The sequence below is a fragment of the Carassius gibelio genome, chromosome A7, assembly GCF_023724105.1.
Source record: "Carassius gibelio isolate Cgi1373 ecotype wild population from Czech Republic chromosome A7, carGib1.2-hapl.c, whole genome shotgun sequence".
Taxonomy (NCBI): domain Eukaryota; kingdom Metazoa; phylum Chordata; class Actinopteri; order Cypriniformes; family Cyprinidae; genus Carassius; species Carassius gibelio.
The window spans coordinates 33,378,569-33,406,280 of NC_068377.1; the positions used below are offsets into that span (position 1 = coordinate 33,378,569).

At 37.0% G+C, this 27,712-nt stretch overlaps 1 protein-coding gene across 1 annotated transcript in view; it reads right to left on the bottom strand.

Annotated features, from left to right (window-relative positions):
* The window catches only part of LOC128017318 (metallophosphoesterase MPPED2), a 49,152-nt gene extending 23,123 nt beyond the window's left edge, over nt 1–26,029 (bottom strand). The window contains exons 1-4 of the mRNA XM_052602648.1: nt 25,888–26,029; nt 23,711–23,971; nt 13,440–13,621; nt 3,237–3,462 (exon numbers count right to left, since the gene is read on the bottom strand). Coding sequence (XP_052458608.1) covers nt 3,237–3,462; nt 13,440–13,621; nt 23,711–23,838 — 536 coding nt within the window. The 5' untranslated portion in view covers nt 23,839–23,971; nt 25,888–26,029. The remainder of the gene's footprint in view (nt 1–3,236; nt 3,463–13,439; nt 13,622–23,710; nt 23,972–25,887) is intronic.
* Between the last annotated feature and the right edge of the window lie 1,683 nt (nt 26,030–27,712).

Below are 27,712 nucleotides of genomic sequence, written 5' to 3' on the forward strand. Positions count from 1 at the left end.
GAATTATAATATTATAGAGAAGTGTTATTATTATATAAATAATAAATTATGCATATACATGCGGGTGTGTATATGTTTCAAATATAGTATTTCTATAATATTTAAAAAAGTCAACTTGCCAATTACCATTATGATTTTGAATTAACTAAGGAAAGTACTGAAAATGTTCTTCAAATTTTCATAGGTAATGATGATATATATAGAAAAAGCCACTAACATTGTTTTAAATCCTGTTTTTGTTTCTTTTTCAATTGCAAAATGAGTCATAGCTTGGCATCTTTTAAGGCAAATATTTATTGTGCCCATGAAAGCATGCTTGAAATATTCTTCTGAAGTTCAAAGGGATTGAATCTCATCAGAGAATATAAGAGTAGTCTTAACCCCTGGGGAGTGGCGCTGGTCTTACGCCCAGATTGACTAGCAGAAGGACTCACCCCATATGAACTGCATCACGTGAGCATTACAGCCACCACACTGGCAGACGGGTCAGGCCTTCAGGGAGATTACTGCGAGCATGCAGCTTTAAAAAGACAGACAGACACCCCACCATTCTCCTTAATACCCAAACCTGTGTACCACGACACCCCTCATACAGCTTTCACTCAGTGTGCTGCATCTCAAGGCATTCATCAATCCTTCAACCTCCAAAAATATCCAAAAGAACACCAGCGGAATGTTTGTTCTGAAAAGGACTAGTTTGCTAGGTTTAACATAAGGATCTTAAGTCTATCAAAGTGCATGTATAATTTGACTATTGCTTTGATCTCAGTTCATATTGTCTTGTCCTTTAAATTTAAAGGGTTTATTTGTGGAAGTGGCTCACTGAGGTCCGGCCAGAGTTTGATCTCACAGAGCAGACAAAAGCACCAGGATGTTCCTGAACATGAGGCCACTTCCTGAAAGATGTCTGGGTTCTCTGTCACTATGCAAACAGTAGATTCAATGTATTCTATTGTATATTATAAGATTTAGTTACAGTAAAAATGACTAAAATCGGAATAAAAATGTATTCAATCTATATAGAGATATATTAACAAATAATAAAAAATTCAAAAAATTTCTAATACTACTTAATAAAATTAAAATAAGATCTTAAAATGTAAAAAGTAAAGCTATTTCATATAATTTAATACCATATTTAAATATACATTTAAGTAACACTAAAACAAAACCGATTCACTAAAAACACCATGGTCAAAATAAAATAAAAATTCCAGGAAAAAGTTGATTACATTATTTGTTCCAGGTGAAATATTCATTTAAACTTAATGCGAAATTACTAAGTGGTATTACTTTAATAAAAATAAACAATGCACTTCTATTAAATAAACAAGAGGAAAAGATATTTAACATCTGATTTTCACGTTATGATCAACGGACTCAGTTCATACAAAACTATAAAATCTATAAAATCAATATAAAATCTTCTTTTTTTCTTCATCTCGGCGACAATTTCAAGAAAAAGATCCTGATCTACAGACATATTAGATTCCCGGCGTGCATGATGTGTTTCCATCAGTACAGCCACCGCAATGTCTCTGCATCAGTACTTTATGAATTCTTTATGCATTTCTCCACTTTTTTCTGACACCTGTCCTCTTTCCGGTCCTTCCTCTATCACCGTTTGTCTCAGTGTCTCAAACTATGCCATTACTGTCTCCATCTGTCCATCAAGATAGCTTAATGGATATCTCTCTTTTCTTTTAGACCTGTTACTCTCGGTTTTCACTCTTGGGAATGAGTCAGCAGTGATCGAGGTGAACGGCTGGTCTTCCGTCATGATATTCAGTGACCATCTGACTTATGTTGCACATTCGATGGTGTGACAATATGGTAATACAAATTAGCCGGCTTCTCAAATTTCTCGGGCAGATGAGGCACATGCTGCACCAGGGCCACCCAAACACTTTCATAGAGAGACCTAACGCAGCCGGTCCGACTGACCACCTCACGGCCATCTGTGTGTGTGTGTGAGAGTTATCAGTATCCACCCGATGGCCCCCTCCTCCCCATTTCCCACAAGACCCCACGCTGTCACAACAGACATTTAGCAGCTTTCACGCTAAAGGGCCACGGGGGGCTTTTTTCCTTCCTTCCTTCTCCACTTCCTCCCTCTGTTTTCCGCTTCCCCACTGTCTGTTTCACTACATTTTGCAGGGATGCCCTGTACAACACCCTTTTTAACTTCATTTCACGGCTAATTATAGAGAAAAACAAGACAGCGCAAGAGGTGAATATCACAATGGCTCTTAAGAGAGAAAAAAACACACAGGAAAACAAAGTCTGAGGGGCATGACGTAAAAATAGAAAATGCCAGGAAGCATTAAAGGTAATTATAGTTCAGGGACATTTTATCGTTTTAGATGGATGCTAAGAAAACAGGAAGTAGGGTAGAGGTACAGCTAAATGGGCTGGTCAATAGAGATGAGCGATTCCCAAAGCAGCGCTTGAAAAACAAACAGGTTCCGAGAGGATCAGAGCATCCGAGGAAATTCAAACACACGTATGGGAATGACACCGAGGTGCTTTCTCAGGCTGCTTGTTTACCAGAGTGGCACCATCACAGAAATAACCTCACAAGAGCTTTTGAAGTTTAAATGAATTCAAAATGTCATATTTACATTACTTTAACTATTAACTTTCTTAGTACGTCAATGGAATTTCTAAAGAATTCCTGAAACTGTAACCGTAAAGACATTTGTAATGTTACAAAATATTTATATTTCAAATAAATTATTATAATTATTGCTGCCCACTGAGAAATAGGTCATGTTACAGAAGTTAAAGGTGTTGAGAAAACATAAATCTTTAATAACAGAGTACAAAATGATGATGATATATACAGAATAGGGTTGTGCCGATAGACGATAGTATCGTGTACCGCCAATAGTCAGAGATAGACGATGGCAGATGTCTCTGTCGATAGTCAAGACGACATTAGGCTCATGATCCTATTAATGTATTAAATTAATTAAATTTTAATAATAATAATAATTTTTATTTTTATTGGGCGACCTATTATAATTCGGCTATCAAACTGTCCAGCTATTTCACTTCAGCACCGCATTTCATTGAATAATGACCATATCGCCCAACACTAATACAGAAGAAACCAAAGGAAAGAGAATTCTGACCATCGAATGACTGCCAACAATTTGCGATTTTGATTAAAGTAATTGTTCTTAAAATGTATTTACTGTAAAAGTAAAAACACAAGAAATGCATGAGGAACTTACCATGGCGCACCATATATTCGAAAGCCCTTGACGGTGATGTCCGAGTCCTGCAGGTAAACACAGTTTGTCAGGAGAGACTGAACACTGTCAAAGTCCTCGGGTTTCAACTTCGACACAGAGGGAAAGCGATAGTAATCCTGCTTGACCAGCTCCGCCATGAAATCCTTGTCGAAGGTCAGCTCATGATTCCCCGCGATCACCACTTTAAACTCATACGGTAATCCACCTGCAACACCATAAAAAAACAAACATGTTAAAACAGAACATTATCCCTTTCCCCATAATTAATTTTCATATTTAACACAAAACTAATTTTGGCAACTAAATTATTCAGAAGAGATATTTCACACCATGATAAAAGACCATTGACACTCCTAACTGAGACTGTAGATAGAGTGTCAAAGGTCCATTTGAGAGACAGGTGGCAGTAATGCACTTATATGTCCGCCGTAAAGCAAGAAGAAGAGGAAGATGCGTCAGTTGTCGGCTGTTGTGAATTAGTGATGGGAAGTTCGATTCTTTTCCGCGAACCGGTTCTTTCGGACGGTTCGATTCAATAAACCGGTTGAAAAAACCGGTTCATCGGTTCTTTCACGCTCGACGTAATGACGTCATTGGCGATGACGTAATGGCGTCACGTAATGGCATCTATCAAACATTCAAATATATAAAGTCAGTAATCATAACTTTAGTCAGTTAAAACTTCATAATCATGAAAAGTTTACATTTGAGTTTTGCAACAACACCTAAATACAGTAACAGCAATAATGTGCATATGAGGATTTAAGTCTTGAAGATATAAAGTAAATAAATTAGGTGTCATCAGTGCAGAAACCATGATCCACTTACTAAACATAATCCATTGCGATGTATTTGTTATTAAATTAACTTACGTTTCGCCAGATTGCCCTTCCTCCAAGCCCTCAAAACACCCGCTCATAACTACTAGTACAGAATCAGAATCAATCACCAAAAGAATCCCTTCGGTTCAGATATGCTGTGAGTCAGTTGGCTTCACGCTGAATCGCGCATGCGCAGTATCATCAGTTCATCGGTTCTCAATTCGGACGCGTCCGACAGAAACGATTCTCGGTTGAGTGTACTGATGATCCGAAAACCGATGCAACCGGTTCTTGACTCGAGAACGAGAATCGCTCTAACCGGCACGTGCTGCAGTTCAGTGTCATCAGCTGCTCTACTCGTGTTCATGTTCTGTTTACTACAAACTCAATTTGTGAATGTCATCATTAACTATAAATACAGTACAGATATCTCATAAATCATCCCTTATTCCTATTAAACATAAGAGTCTTTAGAGTCTTAATTATTGTACAACTTCCCTGAAAACCCATTTGACCTATACATATACAATATACAGATTGGAAACATTAATCTAAAAAAAATAATTAAAAAAAAATCAAAATAAAATATAGTTACTTTATCACACTTTCCGATGTTTAACAAAATACTTACAAAATTACACGCATGCGCAGTATCATCAGTTCATCGGTTCTCAATTCGGACGCGTCCGACAGAAACGATTCTCGGTTGAGTGTACTGGTGATCCGAAAACCGAAGCAACCGGTTCTTGACTCGAGAACGAGAATCAGCTCATCGGTTCTCAAATCGGACGCGTCCGACAGAAACGATTCTCGGTTGAGTGTACTGGTGATCCGAACACCGAAGCAACCGGTTCTTGACTCGAGAACGAGAACTGCTCCAGCAGTGGGCGTGTTTGTTCATTATCTGGCTCGGCTCGGTGTTCATCTTCAGTTCGGTCTTCACAGCATTTCATTCAGTGTACTGTTTGAGTAAATGGATTACCCCGGGATATTGGTTTATTCTGACTCAGAGGGAGTGTCAGTCACGTTAAAAAAGTTAACAGCTTAAGTAATTTGTGGATTTATGCTTATTGGAGACGTGAACCGTTTCAAACGATTCAGTTCGATTTGGTGAACTGGTTCAACCGGTTCACTAAGAAGAACCGGTTAAATTGAACGATTCGTTCACGAATCGGCCATCACTATTGTGAATGCGCTCAGTATGTGCTCATGACAGTTTGGACATTGCCATGAAAATCACAGGTAAAAACTTATTTAAATACTGTTCAGTTTCTTTACACATCAATGTATCATCAGGAGCCACAGGGTTTAATTTGGTTTTGTTTGTGTATGTTTTTTTTGGACTCTCAAAGCCTTGATTCCCATTTACTTACATTATATGACTGATAGACTGCAACAGTTTGGGTAAAAAAATCTCTGTTTGTGTTCTACTGAAGAAACAAAGTTGCCTACAGACAGAGAAATAATGGGTAATAATTAAATGTTTATTTTTGATGTATGCACTGCATTCTCTGCATTTAAAAAATAAAAATAAAAAATGTTTCTAAAAAAGGAAACTTAGTTGGTCATTTTAAGAGACCCAGGAGTCTTATTTTCTCTTGCATAATTAATATTGCACTTTAATTAAGCAAAAACACATTTTATCCGATTACTCGATTAATCGATGGAATTTTTGGTAGAATACTCGATTACTAAAATATTCGATAGCTACAGCCCTAAAGATAAAGATAAACATCAACTCTTCATATCCCTTTAACATCAAATATCTTCTGACTGGACACTGTTTGCATTCACCACTGATAGACAGATTTCTTGTCAGTGGAATTCGCGTTTGGTCACATTTGAATTTACCACAAAAAAAAAAATGCTCTGTTGAATTTCATGTGAGGTTACTATGATCCAGAGGAAAGTCAAATAATGAAAAACAGGACCCTTCAAGTAGAAACAGGCTATTACAACAAAACATACACCAAAGCATCTTTCTTTACCTCTCTATTAAGGCTACTGTCTATTCTCATACAACATTAAATGTATTGTTAAGTTTGCTTTCTCTGTAACAAGTATGGTTGGATAATTTCCTTTAGGGAAAAAACAAAACAAAAGCTGAAACATAACATAAAAGGTACTGTCAGTGTCTTCCAGGCCACTTTGGGTTTTTATTCTATCTACAGAAAGTGCATTAAAATACAACAGGCAGCCTGAACAGCACCACACATTGCAACAATTCCACTTTTTACAGAACTTGGCAAATACGGATACTTTTATTTTTGGTACTTGCTTCAGTGATAGTGTAGGTTTTGATGATTGTAGTCACAATATTTGCATTTTCACAACTGCTACTTATTACGTAATATTGAAATTCGAAAAATAGTAATTCAGATTTTCTTTTCCATGTGGTCTTGATTATATAGTTGAGATAGAGGAGGAACTGTATTCTATCGTTGCTGGGTGGAAAAACAGTAATAAAAAAATTTGACGTAAGCCACATACAATGATGGGCAGGCATGAGGCCATGTGTGGTCGCACAATTCGCACACTACATCTTTGTCTGAACACAGCACTGTTCACATGCTGTTTTGTATTGGTGCATTTTAACAAGTACAAGTACAGGAGTGCAGTATTGGGTCCAATTTTGATACTGCATCACTATTTATTAAAGTCACAGCCGCCTCATTTTCCTTTTCTTTGTCCTCACTTCAGCCTCCATCGTCAAAGCAAAGCTCTTTTTTGCTGGTACATCAGGATAATGCAACAGGGGAAGTTGTTCTTCACAGAACTCAAACAAAAACGAATGTCTCTATCTCTAAAATGCTAAATCCTCAGTCAGGAAAACACACACAGACCGTCTGTCAGTGGATTGCGTAACACATATGGAAAGCTTCAAATGCGGAGCGAGTTTAAGAACAAATGGCAATATTTCACCTACCAAAACACAGATGAAACAAGGGACTTTTCAAAAGCAAAATGGGACTGAAAATGCAAAGGCAAAGACATAATAAAAGTCAAAATCAGAAGCTTCATAAAATATGTCTGAAGGGGTTCTTCGCAGCCCATTATTTGTTCTCTTTTATAAAAGAGAACAGTAGGAAATAGCCAGTTTAATAATGGCTTTTCACAATTTGAATGCGAAGTGTTTCTTATTTGGAAAACAATACAAACCAATTAAATCTTGAACTGTAAAGGTATCAGAAAGGAGCAAAACGCTTGACCGAAATCATAAGGAAAATCTAAAGATAACCTGATTTATAAGTAAACACTTTCCCAGCAGTTTAATTTACTTTCTTGCTCCTTCCATGAGCCCGGCACTATATACGTAGACTGGGATACATCATAAATCCCAGTCTAATCTAATACCAGGAGCCCATCTCTCAGCTCAACGGTCCACAGTCAGCCAAACATCATCACGGATCCATTTACATGGAGCTTTCCCATCGCACAAAACCAAATCACGAACCCCCGGCGGACGAGCTTCATGCCAGCCGCTCCATGGCGGAAAAAGGCCTTGAATGCAATTACCTCCCCACAGACTGCATCTTCTGTGTCCCCGCAGGGATTTTTACAACATTTTATTGCCATCAAAATGTATTTTTCGAAAAGGACTGCAGATATTAAGTCTGTTTATTACTTTGAAGAAGCTACGGAGGAACATATGGGAAGGTATGTGGCGTTTGGCAAAGGGATTTGGGTTTAGCATCAGTCTGATCTACATCAGAGGAATGGCGCAGGGAACAGTTCGGCAATCGCTGTGCGTAATGAATGCAAATCAAATTAGTGAAAATAAACTACACACCGTAAACATCTGAAACTAAAGGATGGCTGGTAGGGAACATGTGTATTTTGTTGAAAACAGAGCGGCGCAATCACATTTGTCAAGTTTTTCGGACCGCTGCGCAAAAAAAAAAAAAGAAAACATGGGATTTGATGAATTGAATTAAAACAAAGAGCACATGGCACCAGAAAACCCAACAGCACAAATCACCAAACGTTCAATCATAAATTAAAGCAAGAGTTCACCCTAAAATAAAAACTCATTATTTACTCTTCATAATGCTTTTCAAATTAGTATGACGTCTTCTTTCATTTTAACACAAAAGATTCATTTTTAAAGAATATCCTGGTCACTCTTTTGGTATAATGAAAGGAAATGAGCTGTCAAGCTCCAAAAAAGGTAAAATAGCATCATAAAAGTATCATTAAAGTAGTCCACACGACAATCTTTTATGTCTTCTGGAACCATACAATAGTTTTGTGAGGATGAACAGAGCAAAATATAAGTTGTTATTTATTAAAAGTCTTGACATTTGCTCTAGCAAGAAATATCGACACTTGGTTTGAATGAAACTTTCTTTTATCTCTCAAATATTCTCAATGAATCAGTCTATTTAGTTCACAATACCTGTCTAAATGATTAATTCATGAATCTGACTGATTTTGTTCTTGAGTTCAACTCAGGGTTCAGGTCACTGCATTTATAAGGTCACTGGAGAGGACGATTTTTAGCAATTAAGATCTCAAATTATACCAATTTTCATGAATCATATGGACTAATTTAAAAAAGTTTATAATTCGTTTGTGTGCTTTGGGAAGCCTATTGTAAAGAGCAGGCAGGATATTCTTCAAAAATATACCTTTCCTGTTTCATACAAGAACAAAAGTCATACAGGTTTGCAATGACATGAGAGCGAGTCAACAATAACAGAACTGTCATTTTAAAGCAAACTATCCTTATATCTCATTTTTGACTGTTATCAAACATGAACACTTTATTTTCCCATCCTTACAACATTGTAAAACTTAGAAGCAATGCTGGTCTATTTGACATTGGATCTATCGGATGTCCTGCACTGATCAAAGAAATAAGCAGTGAACTCAGACAAACAAAGTCAAGACCTAGCTCCTTATTTAAGGCGCACACACCCATGTTTGCATCCGGAGAAGTACAGGTCAGATCTCACAGGCAAGATAATGAGCAGAACTAAACTTTAGCAAAGAAACCTCATTCCCCCCGAAAGATTCCTGAGAATCGATCCCACGTATCAACAAACACCATGATCAATGACAACGATTAGCAGCTGGGCTTTCTGTGGCAGAAAAACCAACAAAAGTGAGCTACGCTTCACAAAAATGCATGTTGAATGAGGAAAATGCTAAAGAGAGGGAGAGAGGAATGGCAAAAGTGGCAGTATTTAAAAAATCTAAAATAACCAACACCAATTACCCCTTGCAAGTTTAATTTATAAAGGCCTTTTATGTTTTTTTTTCCCCTCCTGTATCATTTAGCCCCTACTGCTAAAGAACAAAGGAGCGACCTTGGAAAGAAACGCAAGCATTTATGTTACAGAACTTTCCAGAAAGTATAACCGGAATGCTTTGGCTTAGACAATGAAAACACAAAGATCCTTTTTCCCGAAGATCCACTTCAGGCTCGTCTGAACAACTTTCTTTGAGTTTGTCAAAAGGCTTATATAAACTTCTCTATCATCATGTCACGATTTGTTTTAAACTGACTAAACTCTTCTCTCCAAACATGGTTTTTGACATAAGACAGCTTTCAGGCATTATGAGATTATCTATCAGCGCCCGGCTGAATGTTTACAACAAAAAGCGACGATGTGAAAAATAATTTCATCGTCAGGTTTCCTTTGAGACGTGAATAATAAGAAAGTCGAAGCATTCTCCGACCACCAGGCACTTCAAAAGCTGCCAGGTGTCACATGCCAGGTGGCGTCAGGTATGTTGATAGATGGAGGGATGGAAAGATTGCTGACAGCTCTCTCAGTTTCCTCTCTTCTAATGCACTTTTTCATCCGTGTGTGACACGGGAGTATGCATGGATGGAATGACGCCGTGAAGGACAAACCAAGAGCCTGTGATGTCAAAAAATCAGGCTCCTGCGAATACGAGTGTCACAGAAGCTTTACTTTGAAATTGCAACTTTTATTATCTTAATGACCAAACTATAGTAAAAATTTGTTATCTATTCTACACACTACAGACACAAGTATCTTACTATACTGAAGATGTCTATATAGACAGTATCTTGTAGAAACTTCTTATACAATTGTAAAAACAAAACCAATAAGAGCAGTACCGTATTTTCCGGACTATAAGTCACACTTTTTTTCATAGTTTGGCTGGTCCTTCGATTTATAGTCAGGTGCGACTTATTTATCAAAATTAATTTGACATGAACCCACCGAAATGAACCAATAGAAATCAAGCGCCCTCTCGCGGCTGGAGATGGTAATGTTTTCTCTTGGTGCTTGGTTCTAAATAAATGCGACTTATAGTCCAGTGCGACTTATATATGTTTTTTCCCTCATCTTGGCGTATTTTTGGACTGATGCGACTTATACTCAGGTGCGACTTATAGTCCGAAAAATACGGTAATTGTTTTGGGGGCTCAAAATGAGGATCTGAATACATAAAAACCTAAGAACTGCAGTGAAAACAATGACAAACAGTATTTTAGGAAATATTTGGGTGGAAAAATACAATGGCATTACATTTTGCAAACACTATATGAGTGATTAGGGCTGCACGATTAATCGGACGCGATTAATCGTGATTGCCAGTCGCATTTAGTCAGTAAAGTCGGTTCTGTGATTAGTAGTAAATCTCAGGTGAAACAGCATTTACTACACAGAGCTGTAGTTCTCTGACAAGCTATGCAAAATCGCGTTCGTAATCGCAGATGATATAATTGTAGGACTATGAAATTGACAAAATCGTTCTCAATTATGACAGCTGTTTGTGTATCTTCTCAGTGAACTATGACTGTGTGTAACAAATGCTGCTCCATCTGAGAGCACGTGAAAATAAAATTTTTAACATGTTTTAACTCCAAATTCACTTCATAGCAGAATTTTAAACAGAATAATTAAGGCACACAATATTTCATTATATTCTAAGCAAGGCTTTGTTGATTAGCATTTCATTAAAGATATACTTTATTATGATGTAAATTATAATAAGAAGAACTCAGATAAACCATTGCAATTTTAGTGTAGTACATTTTACTGGTATTTATTGGTATTTATTTGCTTCCTAACTCGGCATGTTGCTTGTGACGCATGCTCATGTATAGAGGACACATGAATACACATCCAGTTTGATAAAACACCGGATTCACTGATCTGAAGGTCAGAGATGAGAGAGGCTTCATGGGTCAACGTGATCTCTTTATGGCTGAGTCAGGTGCAAACATCCCAAACCCTCAGGCCTGGACTCCCTTGCACCAACAGAACTCTGGATGTCAGAGCCGGCAACTATTTGATTTAATCGCAAGTGTTTTGATCTACACCTCAACCAAAGCACAGGATCCAAAAGGACTTGTGGTGCAGGATTTACTACACACGTGAAAAAAACAATACAAAAACTTCCTAAACACCATTTTTATGAACAGAGTTCTTAAAGAAACCAACCCAAAAAACATCACTAACAAAAATGTTTGGACATGAACCAAGGTAAGACCAGAGTATTTTGTGAGTGGTAAAGTTTTATATATTTTTTATTTATTTCTTTCAGTCATGATCAATGAACAAAATACTATATGAAAGAAACTTCCATCAAAGCTAAATATAAAACCCTCAAAAACCCACAGTTCAAATACCAAGAACTTTATGACTTTCGAAATGAAATGAAAACACGTTTAAAGAAGAATTTCAAAGAATACAATAAGATTTGGTTTAAACAAGAGTGCATTACAAAAGCTGAAACTTATGCAAATTATAAACTCCAGACAGAGTGTGTGTGTGTGTGTGTGTGTGTGTGTTATACACACACTGTACTACAGCTCAAACTAATGAGATAACGTCATGCATCAAAGGCTTCCAAACAGATATATTAACAAGAGTTATGGAAGTCAGGACTGATGTTTCAGTCTCACCATTTTTTTGCCTTTTCTGTATTCTACATATTTTTCTCAGAGGATTGTTCCTACACATAAAACCATGATGAATTTAACCTTACAAAAATAGGCATAATTAGTTGCTAATGAAGGACCCATTGCTCTTTGCTATGAATCTGTAATTAGTAAGTCTTGTAGAAAATACTCACGTCTACACCAGATAAAAACAGATCTCACAGATTATAATAAGCAGAGCTGTCTACTGAGCAAAATTCTCTTGCCACTTTATTGTCCTAGTCCATATGAAATAAATTTAATTTATGTACAAACACAAATATATTTTGTTTTATTTGTGCATTTAAACAACTTCTTACTGTTAAATCAAAGCCACATTTATATTTTGCAGGTTTCTTGCTTTTTAATTTAAATGTTTGGTTTCCGATCATATGTATATACAGTTATGTGTAAATTGTACATTTTGTCTAAAGTATTTAATTCCATAACAACCTAGTAAATGTTAATTTTAATATTTCTGAACTTTAGTTGATAAAATTAAATGTAGAATGTTTGTCAATGGACTTAAGTGTGGCTAAACAGTCTGAAAAACTGATGCAATACTGGAAACTTCTACTGTACACAGAATAAAAATTACATAAATGTAAATATCAAATCAAAGGATTCTGGATTTATCAAAATGTATTTATCTATCAATATGAGCTACAGTGGCACAGATACACTACCTTTCAAAAGTTTGGGTTTAAGAAGTAAATTACATTCACCACTGCTGAATTTACAAATACAATTTCAAAAATACAGTAAAAACAGTAATATTGTTTACAAAATTTTTTATTACAGTTTTCTTTGGTTAGTTCTATTTATTTCATGTTTTCCCTTAATATCTTCCTGTTCTAGCTTTAAATGCTTTTAAATGCTGACTCAACTCAACTGTAAGTCACTTTGGATAAAAGCATCTGCCAAATGAATACATTTAAATGTAATTTTTGGATCAACAGAAAATTCATTAGAAAAAAAAACAGCATCTATTTGAATTTTTTTTAGTGAAATCTTTACTCTAACTTTTAATGTATCCTTGCTGAACAAAAGAACAAAATAATCGATCCCTGAAAAAAATAAAAAAGCTAAACTTACAGGTACTGCACAATGACTAAATAACCACCTTTTTCTTTTCTTTTTTCTTTTTTACAGGAGAAATACTTCCAACTTAAAAATACAAAGTTAAAACTCTGAGCAAAACAGCAAAAAGATCTTTACGAAATGAGTTATCGCACCCAGAATTCCTCACTGAACAGAAAAAACCTTTCAGTAATGACACACACAGCTCACTGAACACTTCCTGTTATTGTGACGGATGGAGAACCTCAGCCTCTCCTGACCATTAGCTTCAGTCACTAAAACCTGTCACCACCACTTCACACATCTCTAAACGCTGCGTGTGTGTGAGGGTCAGCTGTGATGCAAGAGGTTAAACTGTGGTTAATCGTGGCTCCTTACCTAACCAGTCGTTAAACTTCTTGACCTCCGAGGGCAGGCCCAGCTCGGTGAAATCCCCCGTGTGCAGGAGCACGTCCCCGTAGGGCATCTGGATGCCATCTGTCCGTGAGTGTGTGTCCGACACACACACAAAACGCGTGTGGCCACTCGGCTTGGGAGCGTCGTATGAGATGGGGTCCACCCTGAGAGCGAGAATAAGTGACAGAGAAACAGATGGAGGGAGAGAAAGAGAAGGAGCTTATTTTAGAAGCATGAAAATCAGCAGAAATAACTGTACGCAACTGTTAGCAAGCTAGTTGCATAAGTACATGAGCTTAGCGACATGTTTAAATCAGTCTGTCAATGTCATGCACGTAACAAGATAAAACAAACCCCCCCAAAAAATGTGAATGAAGCATCACTGAAGTGGAAAAAGTTTTATCTATAACAGAATCATGTGTGACCGGACAGGATTCATTATGTGACATTGAAATTGAACCACATTTCTTATTATACACTACCATTAAAGTTTGGGGATGGTAAGACTTTTTTTATGCTTTTGAAGGAGTTTCTTATGTGCATCAAGGCTGCATTTATGTTATGCATTTAAATTATTTATTGCTGAAATTTCTTGCAAAAATTGTTTTGCATCCCATAGAGTTTACTGTCCAAAATTAATTCACATCAATACACATTATACAATACCATACACACACAACAACAACAAAAACAAAAAAGAGTGTAGAGTAAAGTAGCATTATAATCTCATTTGGTAGAGAAAGCTGCTTACATGTGGCTTGATGGGGAAAACAAGCAACAGCTTAGATGCTGAATTAAATGTAAACACAGCTTTTGAGTCTTAATCAGCTTTTCCGCAAATACATACTGGCCCTGATAATCATAACTTCTACCGCTTGCTCCATTTCCATAAATCAGTTTTTGTGAATTAATGACTTGCTCTACCTGTTGCTTAGGTCTTCATCAACAGCTGCTTGCGCCACCTGCAGGTGAGCGACTAACAGCAGATATAGCAAAGGGATACAGAAAAAAACATAAATTGAATTTAGATTGTGTTTTATTCATGCCTACACCAACCCCAACCCTAAATCTACCCCTAAACCTACTGTAATTATTATTGTACAGCGTGAGAAAAATTACGCTATATTGTTTTGTGCATGCCCAGTAGTTTTTTGCTGTATGTCATCTAGCCTTAACCCAGATTGCAGATCATGCATCGGTACTCTACTGCTATTCCTGCAGTTCCCGGCAATGCAATATTTTCTGCCACTGAATTAGTGGAAGCGAATTTGTTAAGTAAAAATGCTTGTCGAATATTATACATCCTATTTTTAAAGAGATTGAATGTTTCAGAAGTGAACTCTGGAAGGTGAATATGAATTATTGAATTTTTAATTATGAAAATGTGTGATAACTGTTTTGAATGGAAATACTGAGAGCTTAATTAAATAAACAACTATGTTCAATTTCATCTCCTAAAATGCAAGCCTTGAAAATACAAGGCATAAAAATGCAAGCACTGTTAATGCAATTCTTTATTTTTTCAGTCAGTGGAATTCAACATGCTTTTTTGTTTCAAAGACATTTGTTCCAGACGTTTTATTTTTTGTAGACAGACAAACAGAACAAAGAATAGATGGATAGTTGGATAGACAGACATACAGATGGACAGATAGATATTTTGGAAATGGAATGCAAAAACTGTTGTTGCAGAAACATTTTCACATTTGCATGAACAGCTTTTGTGGAAAAGTGAAAACTACAGCAAAATCTTTTGTTGCAGAAGCTCTGAAAATGGAGGCAGCCTTCAGAAATTCTCGCATTTGATGTCCATTTAAGAGAATCACTCTCTTCTTGTCTGAACATCCTTTTATTTATTTTCCCAAAGATAGTTTGGGGGGAGGACGCGGGTGGAAGAAATTCTCCTCTATAACTCAAAAGGAATGAAAAAAGGATCTTGGCTGTAATTGAAGTCAGAAACGTGCAATAAGCCGCACTTTTTTCCCCACACTATTATTTCATTACTAAAAGGGTTGTCAGTCGACAAAAAGCCCTGGGCTCTCTAATTAACACTTACCTCTCCTGTTCGACTAAAAATATAAAGGACCTTAAGAAGGGAGGTGGGTGGTTGTGCACAGTACACACACTCACTCACACACACACACACACACACACACAATTCCATTAAGGAAAACAAGTATGTTAAGCAGTTGTACATAAAAGAGAATAGACTCAAATAAAAGAAAAGAAAATAGTGCAGAATGACAACAAAAAGGAGAAGACCGATAGAAAAGGAGGAAATACACATACACATAAGGAAGAACAAACACAGTAAAGGAAAATGAATGGATGAGTAAAAGAAAAACAGTATTGGTCTAAGCTGTGAATACATTCATATGACCGAGTCATATCTGAATTGAACCACCTGCACAGAAAATCCTCACACTTTAAACAGGAGCGAGAGAAACAGACAGACAGAAAATAATATTTGTTATTGATCACAATGCAGTAAATAAAAGCATGTCCGCACACACACACACACACACACAGAGAGAGAGACACACACCCGCACTTATTGATTAAATGAGGTCTGTGGTGGTCAGGCCAGCCACAGATATAAAAGACTCGACAGAGTAATGGCAGTGGCTGGCGTGCTGAACTCTGTGGGCTACACACACACACACACACACACTCGCATGAATCTATTAGAGTCAACAAGGTTTTTCTACAGAGCTGCGTTTCTGTCGGTACCTGAACACGCAACTCACAGGATTTGTTTCACAAGTAAACCAACAATTTAACGCCAAAATGGAAATTGAAAAATGAAAACCATGTACTATCTTAATGTAAAATTGTTTTAAAACTTTCTTTTACCTGGAAACCAAACAGTTTGGTGGTGCAAGCGTGATGCCGGAGGAACTGTATTCCTGACCCTTAAAAACTGATTGATTCAATTGATTATTAATGACATTTTAACAATGAAAGCAATTTATTTGGATGTTTAAACACTAAGCACATTTCTTCAGGTTACCTGACAAAACATTTGTTCAAGGTGCGCTCTATTAAAAAAAAAACACCACAGCCACAAATATAGCTATGACCGGATCGAGCCTTTTGAATATTTGCTCATTGTTTTAAATATTCAAACAGTCTTTTTAAATATTTATTACGTGGGGGGGGGGGGGGGGAAGAAAGGATTATTCGGACCAAGGGCTTATAGAGCCACTGAAACTGCATTAGAGCAAAACTAGAAGGTGTGTGTGTGTGTGTGTGTGTGTCTGAGAGAGAGAGAGAGTGACACTGAAAAAGGCAAGATATATCTGGAAAGAATGGGAAACTGAGTGAATGAAGATACCGTTGTTCAAATCCACAGTAAATGTATGATAAAAACAACACTTAGCTATGAGAAGAACACACTTCCTCATGTCAAGAAAAGACCTTTATAAAACACACACGCTTAGACTCCGGATACACCCGGCTCTTTTACTTGATACATGTGTCATATTGCACAGGAAAGCGTTTTGATTTTTGTTCAAAGATACTTTATTTGACAGCGCTCACTTGATTCTTTAACCTTCAGGAACAACAAGTGATTGAACTGTATCAAAACTTCAAAACCAGACTCAGTTCATCGACTTCAGAGAGCCGAAAACACGCGTGCTATTTGTGGATCGCTCTTCCTTCCTTTGGCTTTTGTTATAAGAAATAACCTAAAATTTGTAAATAGCAGCCACAATTGATTGTAAGGTCAAAACCGAGGTAGGGAACAATTAGATGGTTTCTATTTAGACTTTTTTTCCCTTTACAGCACTGTTAACATAGTGCCCTCAGTCCTCATGGGAAGAAATAAAGTGACAAGTGATTAAAGATATCTGATAAAAGGTTTATCTGCCATGCAAATCTGAGATTTCGTGTCAGTCAAGTCACAATCAGAGCTAAAAATGAGTGACATTTTGTTGGTGGCTTGGTTTCTATTTCTGTATGCTGTGCTGGGTAGCTCCGCCCACTGCACACTCTCATTGGTTGCAAATCCTGCTGAGCATAACAGTATATTAAACATCAAATATGTTCTGATTGGCAGTGTTCCAGATTTTTTCCAACAGCCTATAAGTGAACATTGCATCCATTATCAGAGCAAAATGGGTTCAAAATCCACTTCTCTCAGAATTAAGCTTTTTGAACCCGACTATTTCCTTCGACATTCATATAGCCAGATTTACATTGTGATCCCACCCACTCTTCTTTGCAATTGACAGAGGAACTGTTAATCAATGTGCTTTACAGCACAGAGACACCTGCTGTCCAATGAGAAGAAAGGAATGATTACTTTAGCATAGCACCCCTCCACCCCCCCCAGCACTCATTATGACATAATGATTGTCCGGTCAATAGGCGGTTAATTTAGAGCCCGACCTCTGGTCTGCGGGTTTAAAGGCAGTGCTCCGACTGCTAATTAATATCAGACGCCCATTATCTGCTTTCTTAGGTTTGAAGTCTTAATATTAATGTTATTAATTAATACTCACTGCAATAGTGTTTATTGATTTAATTCAACAAATATGACAACATCACAAATATCATAGACAGATAAACAGAGAGCCGGACAAACAGATTTTTTTTTTTTTTTTTAAGTTACAGAATATTGAAAAAAAAAAAAAATTAAGTTACAGCCATTAAAAGACGGCATGCAATTTCTTCATAGAAGGATAAATCAGAGCTCTGCACAGACTACTAGGAAATATTTAGCATTTCTCTCCCCCCATGGAAAAAGATTCCTTCTTTAATGTAGGAATTTGGTGAGAGAGTGACGGAGAGAAAGAGCCGTTGTGAGAGAGTGAACTCTCTGTGTACAGGATGAATATTTCCGAGGGCCAGGTTTGGTAGATGTGGGGCACAGGGCAGTGAAAAGAGTGCCCTGCAGTCAAGCCTTTGATGCGGATAGCACCGCCACTGCACTGATCTGCAGCAGGAAATGGACTTTCAGGCTTATCTGCCTCACTCAGGGCCACGTGTGTGTGTGTGTGTGTGTGTGTGTGTGTGTAAGACAAGCAGGAGCAGGAAGCTCTGTGAACCAGGGCCAAAGAATAAAAATGATAATGATAATCATCAAGAAGAGCCACATATTTACTGGCTTTTCCACTTGTGCAGGTCTGCTTATACTACTTTGGTGAAGAAACATCAAGCTGTACGTGCAGTAAAGCACCTTCCCTCATACATAGCAATGCAATCCATTTCAGACAGAGAGACACAGCGTTTCTATCTTATCTTGTGCTTCTCAGCTGTCGGCGCTAATTCAATAAACTGCAGAGCAACACAGAAAGCAAAAAACGAGAGAGAGAGAGAGGATGAAAAAAAAGGAGGAGGATGAGGATGAATGAGGAAGCACTTCATGAACAAACATTTCAATTAGAACAACTGACGATTTGCAGCCCTTTTAGAAACCACTCTGTATCTCCACACCTTGTGTTCTTACTCAAAAATCTGTTGTATTACCTCTCTCCTAAACAAGTAGGATTCCTGTTTTGATATCATTTTCAGCCCTCTGCCAAAAACTATAATTCACACTGACAAGGAAACAAAATTAATGTGTAAATTGAAGGAAAAGTTACAGAGCATGCAATGCAGTCCACCGTGACATCTAAAGCGGAGTATGAGGCCAGTCTAATCTTAACGAATAATCTATTCAGAACTAGCAAATCAGACGTCCTTTATCTGAGACACAAGTGGAACATTTTGGCCAATCGATTAAGCAGGATCTTCACATTTGTATCGGCCACAGAGCTTTATGTCTGGAAGGGAAGTGCATGGTTGCCTGTGCTGAAATGTAAAAAAATCTTCAAACGTACAGTTCCCAGACCTGCCCAATGTCAATTGTCACTTGACCCCCATGACCTTGTGCAGTGGCTGCCTCAGCGGACAGAAGCTGTGTGAGTTTAATCAAGGGTTCTCTCATTTCAAAGGCCTCTGGAAGTTCTGTGTGACTCTCCCGCGCACACACACACACACACACACATATAAGCTAAAACAGATCCCCCTGAAAGAAAGAGTTCAGGCCTTTCGGAGGAACCGATGGGGTGAGAGAGAGTTCTGATTTAGTTCTTCAGGATATCTGCATTACGGAGGCCAGCTAAAGTGCTGCTTACTGCAATTACAGTCCATGCAAAGCCTCGCTAGTTCCAATATTTTCAATCTCATGCACTTCGATTACACGCATCGCATACGGATACGCACACGAACGTACGTACTGCCCTCAATTCCTGACGTTTGTCATTCATGTGCTTCAGAAAGACAATGTAAATGTTCCTAACATAAATCTATTAAGACAGGTGTGGCGAAACCTGCTTGTACACAGCACGTCAATGCAAAAAAAAAAAACCAGCCTAGTCACCATATCCTTTTTTAAAAGAAGAATTTTCTGCAAGCCATTCATCAAAAAAAAACACAAAAAACAATGATTTTCTCAAATTAGAAGAGAAACAGCCTTCATGAAGCAACAGTATTCTTCTTTCTTCTGTCCAACAAGAAGATAAATACATGACGTAATTCAAACAACATAAAAGTCTTTGTGTGCGGTGGTTTGTTTGTGCTAGGAAAGTGTGCTGCATTCGTTTAGCTCGATACGTACACCCTCTTCTCCCCCCTGGCTGGGATGAATTGAACATTGGGTTGAAATTCTTAAATGCTTCACACTTTCATGAGCGTTTTAATTATTCAAAGGTTGAGAAATTAACAAGGCTGAAGAAAGCCAATCATAGCCGCATAAAAAATATGAAATATAAAAGAAAGAGAGCGAGGAAAAGATAGGGATAATTCAAAGTAGTGCACAACATTGTAATGTTTCCTACAGAATCCTATTTTGTAATGAATTATATATTTATTATCTGTTGCAAATAATTATCCTTAACTACACATTGCCATTAGGGGTGCATGATAAATATCGGCCGATAATTAATGCGCATCTCATCAGTGAAGATGGTTCTCTAATCAGCGGTTAATTCCACCTGATGGAATTTACCACTGATTAGAGAACCGGCTTTACGAAATGCGCATTAATTATCGGCCGATATTTATCGTGTACCCCAAATTGCCATAAAGATAATCAAGTTAGTAATGATAGTGATTTACACACTTTACTTTAAATTTATTCACAAATCTAAAGTACACTAAATCCGCTTCAGTTTGAGAAAGACATTAAAATTAATCATAATGTGAAGTTCAGTAAGCAAGTAAATAATTTGACACACTGATTCCAAACAGCTAACTCTTTTTGAATGATTGCAAATTCACATTCACAACTTAAAGCATTATCCCACTGATGAATCTATGAAAAATAGGAATATATATATTTTTTTCTCAGTGTTCTCTTTGTGATTCCATAACCAATCTACTTTGTATTGAACAGCCGATTATTTTTAGGCTGGCATTCATTCAGGTCTGAACACATGCATATTAAAGAGCATGGCAATGGAGCCAAAGATCAATTACACTCTTATTAAAGAGGGCTGTAGAAATAAAAGCACAGGAGCTGTTGGGCCATGCTCGGTTATTTCTGTTAGATCAGGTTGAGAAGAAAAAAGGCAACAACCAATTTCAGGTGGAAGGAGGCTGTGCTGAGGAAGGGTAATGAGGGAGCAGGTGAACAACCGATTTCAATCACAAAGATAGAAAGAGAGGGAACAAATAAAAAAAGATGTAGGGAAGACAATAGGTAAAGAAATACCTAGACCAGACTAGCAGCACTTACAGCAAATTACAATGCAGTATATTAGATTCTCAAACATTTTCAAAATTTACATATTATATTTATCCAATAATGCAAATCTGAGGCTGAAATTATCTACACAAAAATGTAATACTAGTTTGATAAACAAATATATATAGTAGAACTTTGCGAATGAGAAGAGTTTAAACCAAGTGCTGCCTTTTAAGCACAGTAAAAAATTAAGAAAAACCCAACACAGAAATCACATCAGCTTCAGATATTGTTAAACAATGTGCTCAGCATTTCCGTTCCACAAATCAGCTTCCCAAATATCACACAAGCTTCAATAGTTGACATGACCTGATTAGCACAAGAGGAGCATATGCTTTCTGTTGCTATGAATTTGCTTCATGCAAACAAGAGCAGAAAAAAAATAAAATAAAATAGGTGCCTAAAAAAGTGGAGGGAACCAAAACTGACAAATGTGCTAGTTCTTAAAGAGAAAAACCTTTCTTCCTAAGTCTTCCTCTGACTCCTGAGGTCATGTCGGTGAGCTTTAACGAGGATAATTGCTGTCGATGCACAGGGGCCATGTGCATAACTGGGTCATGGCCATGATCGTCTGAACACACACCGTCTCTACTGTGTAGTGTAACGAAATTCCCTGCTAAACCACCTACATGAAGAACGCATGAGGTCAAGTTGGAATCCAAACTGAGCCGATTTGTTCCTGGTGTGGTGCACAATTCATCTAGCCTATACACATGATTCCAAAGCAAAATAAATATTTATAATCTTTCTCTAAAAAACCTTTCCTTTTTAGCTGACAACAACCAACTACAGGAGCTAGTCTTATAAAAGTTACTGTAAACTCTTGTATGGAACTGCCACAAAGACCAACTCCCAGTGGATAAAAACAAATCCTATCCTACATATTTTTCTTGTTGTATCCGTACACAAAGAAATATGTAACTGATATAAAAAGGGTTTGCATGTCAGTTCAGTGTGTAAAAAAAAAAAAAAAAAAAAAACATTTTTCCAGGTAATCTAAAAATGTAACCTTTAGGATTAACAAAATGATCATAATTTTAACGATAAAAAGTTCCCTTACAGTATTGTGAAATATCGGAATAGCTCTAATGTGATTTCATGTAATTTACTGTAAAATACTGTTAAATGTACCATTTTTAAAAGAGCAAAAGAACAAGTCATCTTAAAATTTACAGTAAAAATAACATATGCACACACTCACGTTTGATGGGTTTTCAATTAAATTATGTTTTCTTTGTTTTTCCTTATTAGTCATGTGCATAAGGGTTTTACGTTAAATCTTTGAAGGTGGTTGTCACTTTATTATAAAGGTAAAAACAGATTTTAGAAATTTGGTATATATTAACATTATTTCACTTAATGAAATATACGTTTACCGCAAATTGTATTTCAATCAGCGAATACTGCCACCACATTAACTTTTACAGTAAAGTTCAGGCAACCACAGCTGCTGTCTTTTTATTTGTATTTTTCATTATTTTATTTATTTTGTATTTTATTTCATTTTTGTTCAGGCTTACTTAGGACCAGATCAGACAGATGCAGCTTTGAAGTAAAGCAAATCCCAGTGCATGCTGACAAGAAACCAAAACCAAAAATAAAGGTCCCCCGTTTCTTCACGCGAATGTCGAGTTGTGTGTGTTTATGTCCAGCAACGCTAGCCTCTGGTAAACACAATCATTATTTCCCCAATCTAAACAAGCCTTTGCTTTCCCAGAACACACTGCTCTATAAGCAAGGAGGTGATTAGGGAGAAAGCAGTGGATGAAGCAGGGCTGTAACTAGAGAGGAATCAGAGGCCTCGCGACGATGCACACACCAATGACTTTTAATATAATGATGCAGCCTTTTTAATCTTCCTCATATTACAGTTCAAAAGACGGATCAGTTTATACTTTTGTGCAAAAAATTATCAGCCTAAAAAAAACGGCCTATAAGAATTGGAATGATGTAAAAGCTTTCGTAATGACACCGGCATGCTACAATAGCAATTTTTTCATCATATTGAACAGTCTGGAAGACCAAAAATGAATAATGCTCAAAAACAGCATGTCTGCTGCAAAGACTTTTTTCCTCCAAACCACAAACCACTCCACGTAGAGTGAACGATCCGGTTTTGAATTGCACATAATGCAGTGCATGAAAATTTATTTGACAAAAAGGCTGGTGTATGTTTCACCTGAAATATGTAATATTGTGCCACAGCTGAGGTTGATATAAAAACCAAATGCTTGAAAAACGTGATAGTAACTATCTATTTCTGTCTGACCTGCATAGATCATTATGCTATTAAAGGTATCTTGTTTAGGATGCAGTCCAAAGCTATTACAAAGTTTGCTTATTTAGGAACAAACACCATGTTAGACATATAAGGCTTTGAGATACTGCGAGCCTGACAGACCAGGAAAAAAAAACGTATGAATTGATGCATTTCTTAATTTCAAAGAGCGCACAAAACAGAACAGCTAAAAACTAAACCGAACCTGAACTGTATTTCTGTGCATTGTCCCTTGTTACTCACATATGCACGTGTGGCGGTTGAAAGCGGCTCTGGTTAATGTTGTAGTGGGTGAAGGCCTGCGTGGGGTTGGAGCTGTACTCGTCCACCGAGATGGTCACTTTGCCTTGTGACGGCATTCTGTGGGCCATTCTTTGTCCACGTGACACATGAGACACTTCACCAGGACCCTGGAGCGACCCACGTAGTCAGCATCCTTCAGAACCTCCACTTAAACACAGAAAAGAACCCCTGACAGTGCCGTGATGGAGGATGAGATACTATCTGTGAAGAAAGATTATGATGTGAAATCAATTGCATAAAATGACCGTAAGAGTAATACAGAATAATAATAATAATAATAAAATAGATGGTAAAACATGGAAATGGCTAAATAACTAAAGTTGTATTGCTAAAAAATATATCTTATGCATAATATATGTTCTTTGTAGAAAGTCTTTACCCTTCTACCCATTACTACCCAAAATGACTTTTGCATGTTTTTTAAAGGTGTATTTAGTCATATTGAAGTATATTTTTGAGTTGAAGAGAAAAAAACAACAACTGTTAATTTAGATTCAAACTTAAGTTACATTTTTTACAGTGCATATCAATTTTATTTTCTCAAATACATCTGCTTAAATATAAAAAAAAATTCTGGCAAACATCTAATAATTTAACCAAAAATAATGACAGATCAAAGACTGAACAATATAACAGTACCATGATCCAAACCTTAATCTGATTTAGAAAGCTGAAAACAAAATCTAAGCAAGAGTGTTGACAAAAATAAACATGATTCAAAAAGGCCTAATGACCGAACACTTAACTACTTCATCCAAACCCTCTCAAAACAACTTTCACCCACTTACTTTAAAAGATGTTATAACATATTTAGTGTAAATATTGTATCGCATGTTGCCATCAGTTTACACTTTACTCTTTGAAAGATATATAAATATAATACAAGCAATAAAACAAAATAATAATTATATGGGAAAACAATCACATTGACCACTATTTACTGTTTACATGAATGCAGCACACAAAGTTAATCACACTACTAGATTTTAGATATCATTTAATGAGGCAACTCATTATCGCACATCCTAAAAAAAGAATAAGTGAAGTGTGGCACTGCTCTCTCCATGTTATCTACTGTAGTAGTGTGTAAAAATCCAAATTTTCAACACAAGTTTACTTTATATGAGGCTGAAGGCATTTAAAATGTGATGCAAATTAATTCTGAGTTGTTGAATTTTGTTCTGTAGTGTTAGACATGCAAGCATTAGTCAGTAGTATTCTGTCAATCAATTAAATGTTGTTGTTGTTGTTTTTTTAAAATGATGAATTATTTATGAGTCTTGTTTTTTTTAATAGCTCCTGTTCAATATTTTTGTAGCTTTACTTCATACCATGCAATTTTGCAAAAGTATGGTATTACAAATGACAGAAATAACAACCATAATTATAACTAAAATCATTTTCATTTAATCTAAAAGTGTCATGCGTATATGGTGTAAACTCACTACAGTTTTTAAAAACGAAATAGGCTACACGTATTTGTCATTAAGTTATCTTTTGATTTTAAACTTTTCCAGTAAATTACGAATAACGCTACAGGTGAAGTGCTAGTTTGTAAATCAAAGTTTTTTTGAAAATTCACTTTATTGCATAAAACAATATTCATCTTTATTACTGCGCGTATTCTGCAAAAAAAAATCGCTTTCCTCACCTTTTCTAGCTAGCAACCACTAGCTTAGCTGGGTTAAAACCAAAACCTGCCATTGCGTTAAATATATAACCGCGTGATGTTTATTTGCGCTCAACTCGACTGCTTCCGGCTGAACAATGCGAGGGAACGATCAAAATAAAGGCTGCAAATCATGTTTCAAGTGCGGACTCCACTCTTCAGAGAACGCAAAAGAGATCAACTTGAACCTACATCACCCCCGACTAAAATATCCCCGAGATTTCGGGTTAAAAACACGTAAAGTCGCGCGTAAGTGTGTCCAACGCGCCCGCCGCGAAGGGTGATCGTTCCCCGGGTGAGTGGCCGCGCTGACACCGCCGCTCAATGACAAGCCACCTCTAACCCTTTTGTGTGTTTTTTTTTTCTCTCGCTCCCTGTCTAAGCGTACATTTCCAGGCTGCATAACACAGCAGAAGAGGCTGAACGACCCTCTTTCTCTCTCGCCCACCTTTAAAGATGTTGCTCCATACACGCCGGGGAATGCAGATGTCGGTAGCCGAGGAGGTGGCACTCGGAGCCGGGCAGGGGCAGGACCCTCGACCCTGGGAGACCCTCCGGCGAGCTGGCGGCGAGACGCGGGAGAAGCGGCGCAGGCAGGCGGCGAGCCTCGCTCTGACTGGCGGTGAGGGGGAGCGAGTCTAGACCGCGGCAGAGGAAGAAAGTACTGCCACTGGGGTCAGAGAGCAGCGACGAGAGCATAGCCTCCGTACTAGCATGGCGGAGCGAGAGTGTGTGTGTGTGGTTACTCCTCCCCTCTATCAGAAGAGTCTGCCATGATATGCGTTCACACGTGGAGAGGAGAGACTCTCTTCTGAGGCTCTCTGCATTGTCCTTTGTTTTTGGGGTTTACATTTTATAGCATTGATTTAATCAAACCTGAGAGGACCTTAAGTACCTTGAGGAAGTGCATCTTTAGCTTACATTTTCAAGGAGACACAATGATGTACAAAGTTTTTCCATGTAGGACTGAGTGGAAAGGTTCTGCGTTCATTTCATAGGTTAAAAGCAGGTAAAATGGACCACTTTTTGGTGAATCTCAAAGCTGAAATTTCCACACTGGTCTTTGTGTGTTAAGTCAGGTTTCTTCTATCATTTTATGTTAAAATATGTGACCAAAAACAAGAGCTATTACAATATCAGGACTCCCAGCTACTGTGTTTCATGGTAAAATCAAACAGAAAATATACAACAAAATCAAATGCTGTTGTTATTGTATTCAACTATTGCTGATTTAATGTTGTATGATGCCGTTATAAGAAATGCATTTTGACATTCCAGTTAAATGTTTCAAAATGTATGTGCGATAGGTTCAGTTCAGACTTGCTGTGTTTCACATGCGGGTGTCAAAATAAAAAAATATACAACAAATATAATAATAAAAAGCAACTCTTCCTACTAAAACTCATCTGAACCATAGTGTGTATAGATGTGTGTGTAAGAGAGAGAAACAAATTAGTGTAGAGCTCTAAAGAACATAAACAGCTGTTAATTGTAATTTTATATGCAGTTGTGCCGATTCAGAAATTGATAACCAAATAAACACAAGTGTAATGTTATAATATACATATATATGTATTTATGAATAATGCATTCTTACAGTATACTGTACATATGACATATAGCTTCTAATTACATTATTTTAATCAAAGAGGTTTTTTTTAAAGAGAAAGGAACATAAAATTTAAAATCATTGGCCCATTTTTATGTGACTTATTTTGTCTTTATATATGGGACTATTTTGAAAAATGGCATTCGTGATGCTTTACTTTTTAGGCGTTTTATAGTGTTTTAAATGTTTAAACTTACAGTTGGCATTTGTTGCAATTAGCATGACAAGGAATGGATTTAATGGCATTATTATTTATGCTTTGATGCAATTAGCATTTCAGTGCAGTGTTTTGTAAATATATAAACCTTATAATTGAACATTTGTTGCAATTAGCATGACATTTATTGATTTTATGCTTTTCCCATTCAGCCTATGAAAATGATTTGCCCTGCCCCAGTACAGTGCTTACTCAAGCCAATCAAATCAGTATTCATGTCAAGTATTGTGGCAGATGTTAAATTCAGATCTGAATGCCTTATACAATATATGGATCATAAACGTTGTGACTTCTACTAAGCTGTAAAATTCATGACTGCATGGGCTAATTGAAAGGTGTACATTTTTACCACTGAAATCCTTGCTTTTTGCAATGGCAGCAATGGACTGTATCTGCTGTGCATTGGTTACGTGTTGCAAGCAAGAAGGTGAATCGTTGAAAAGTGGA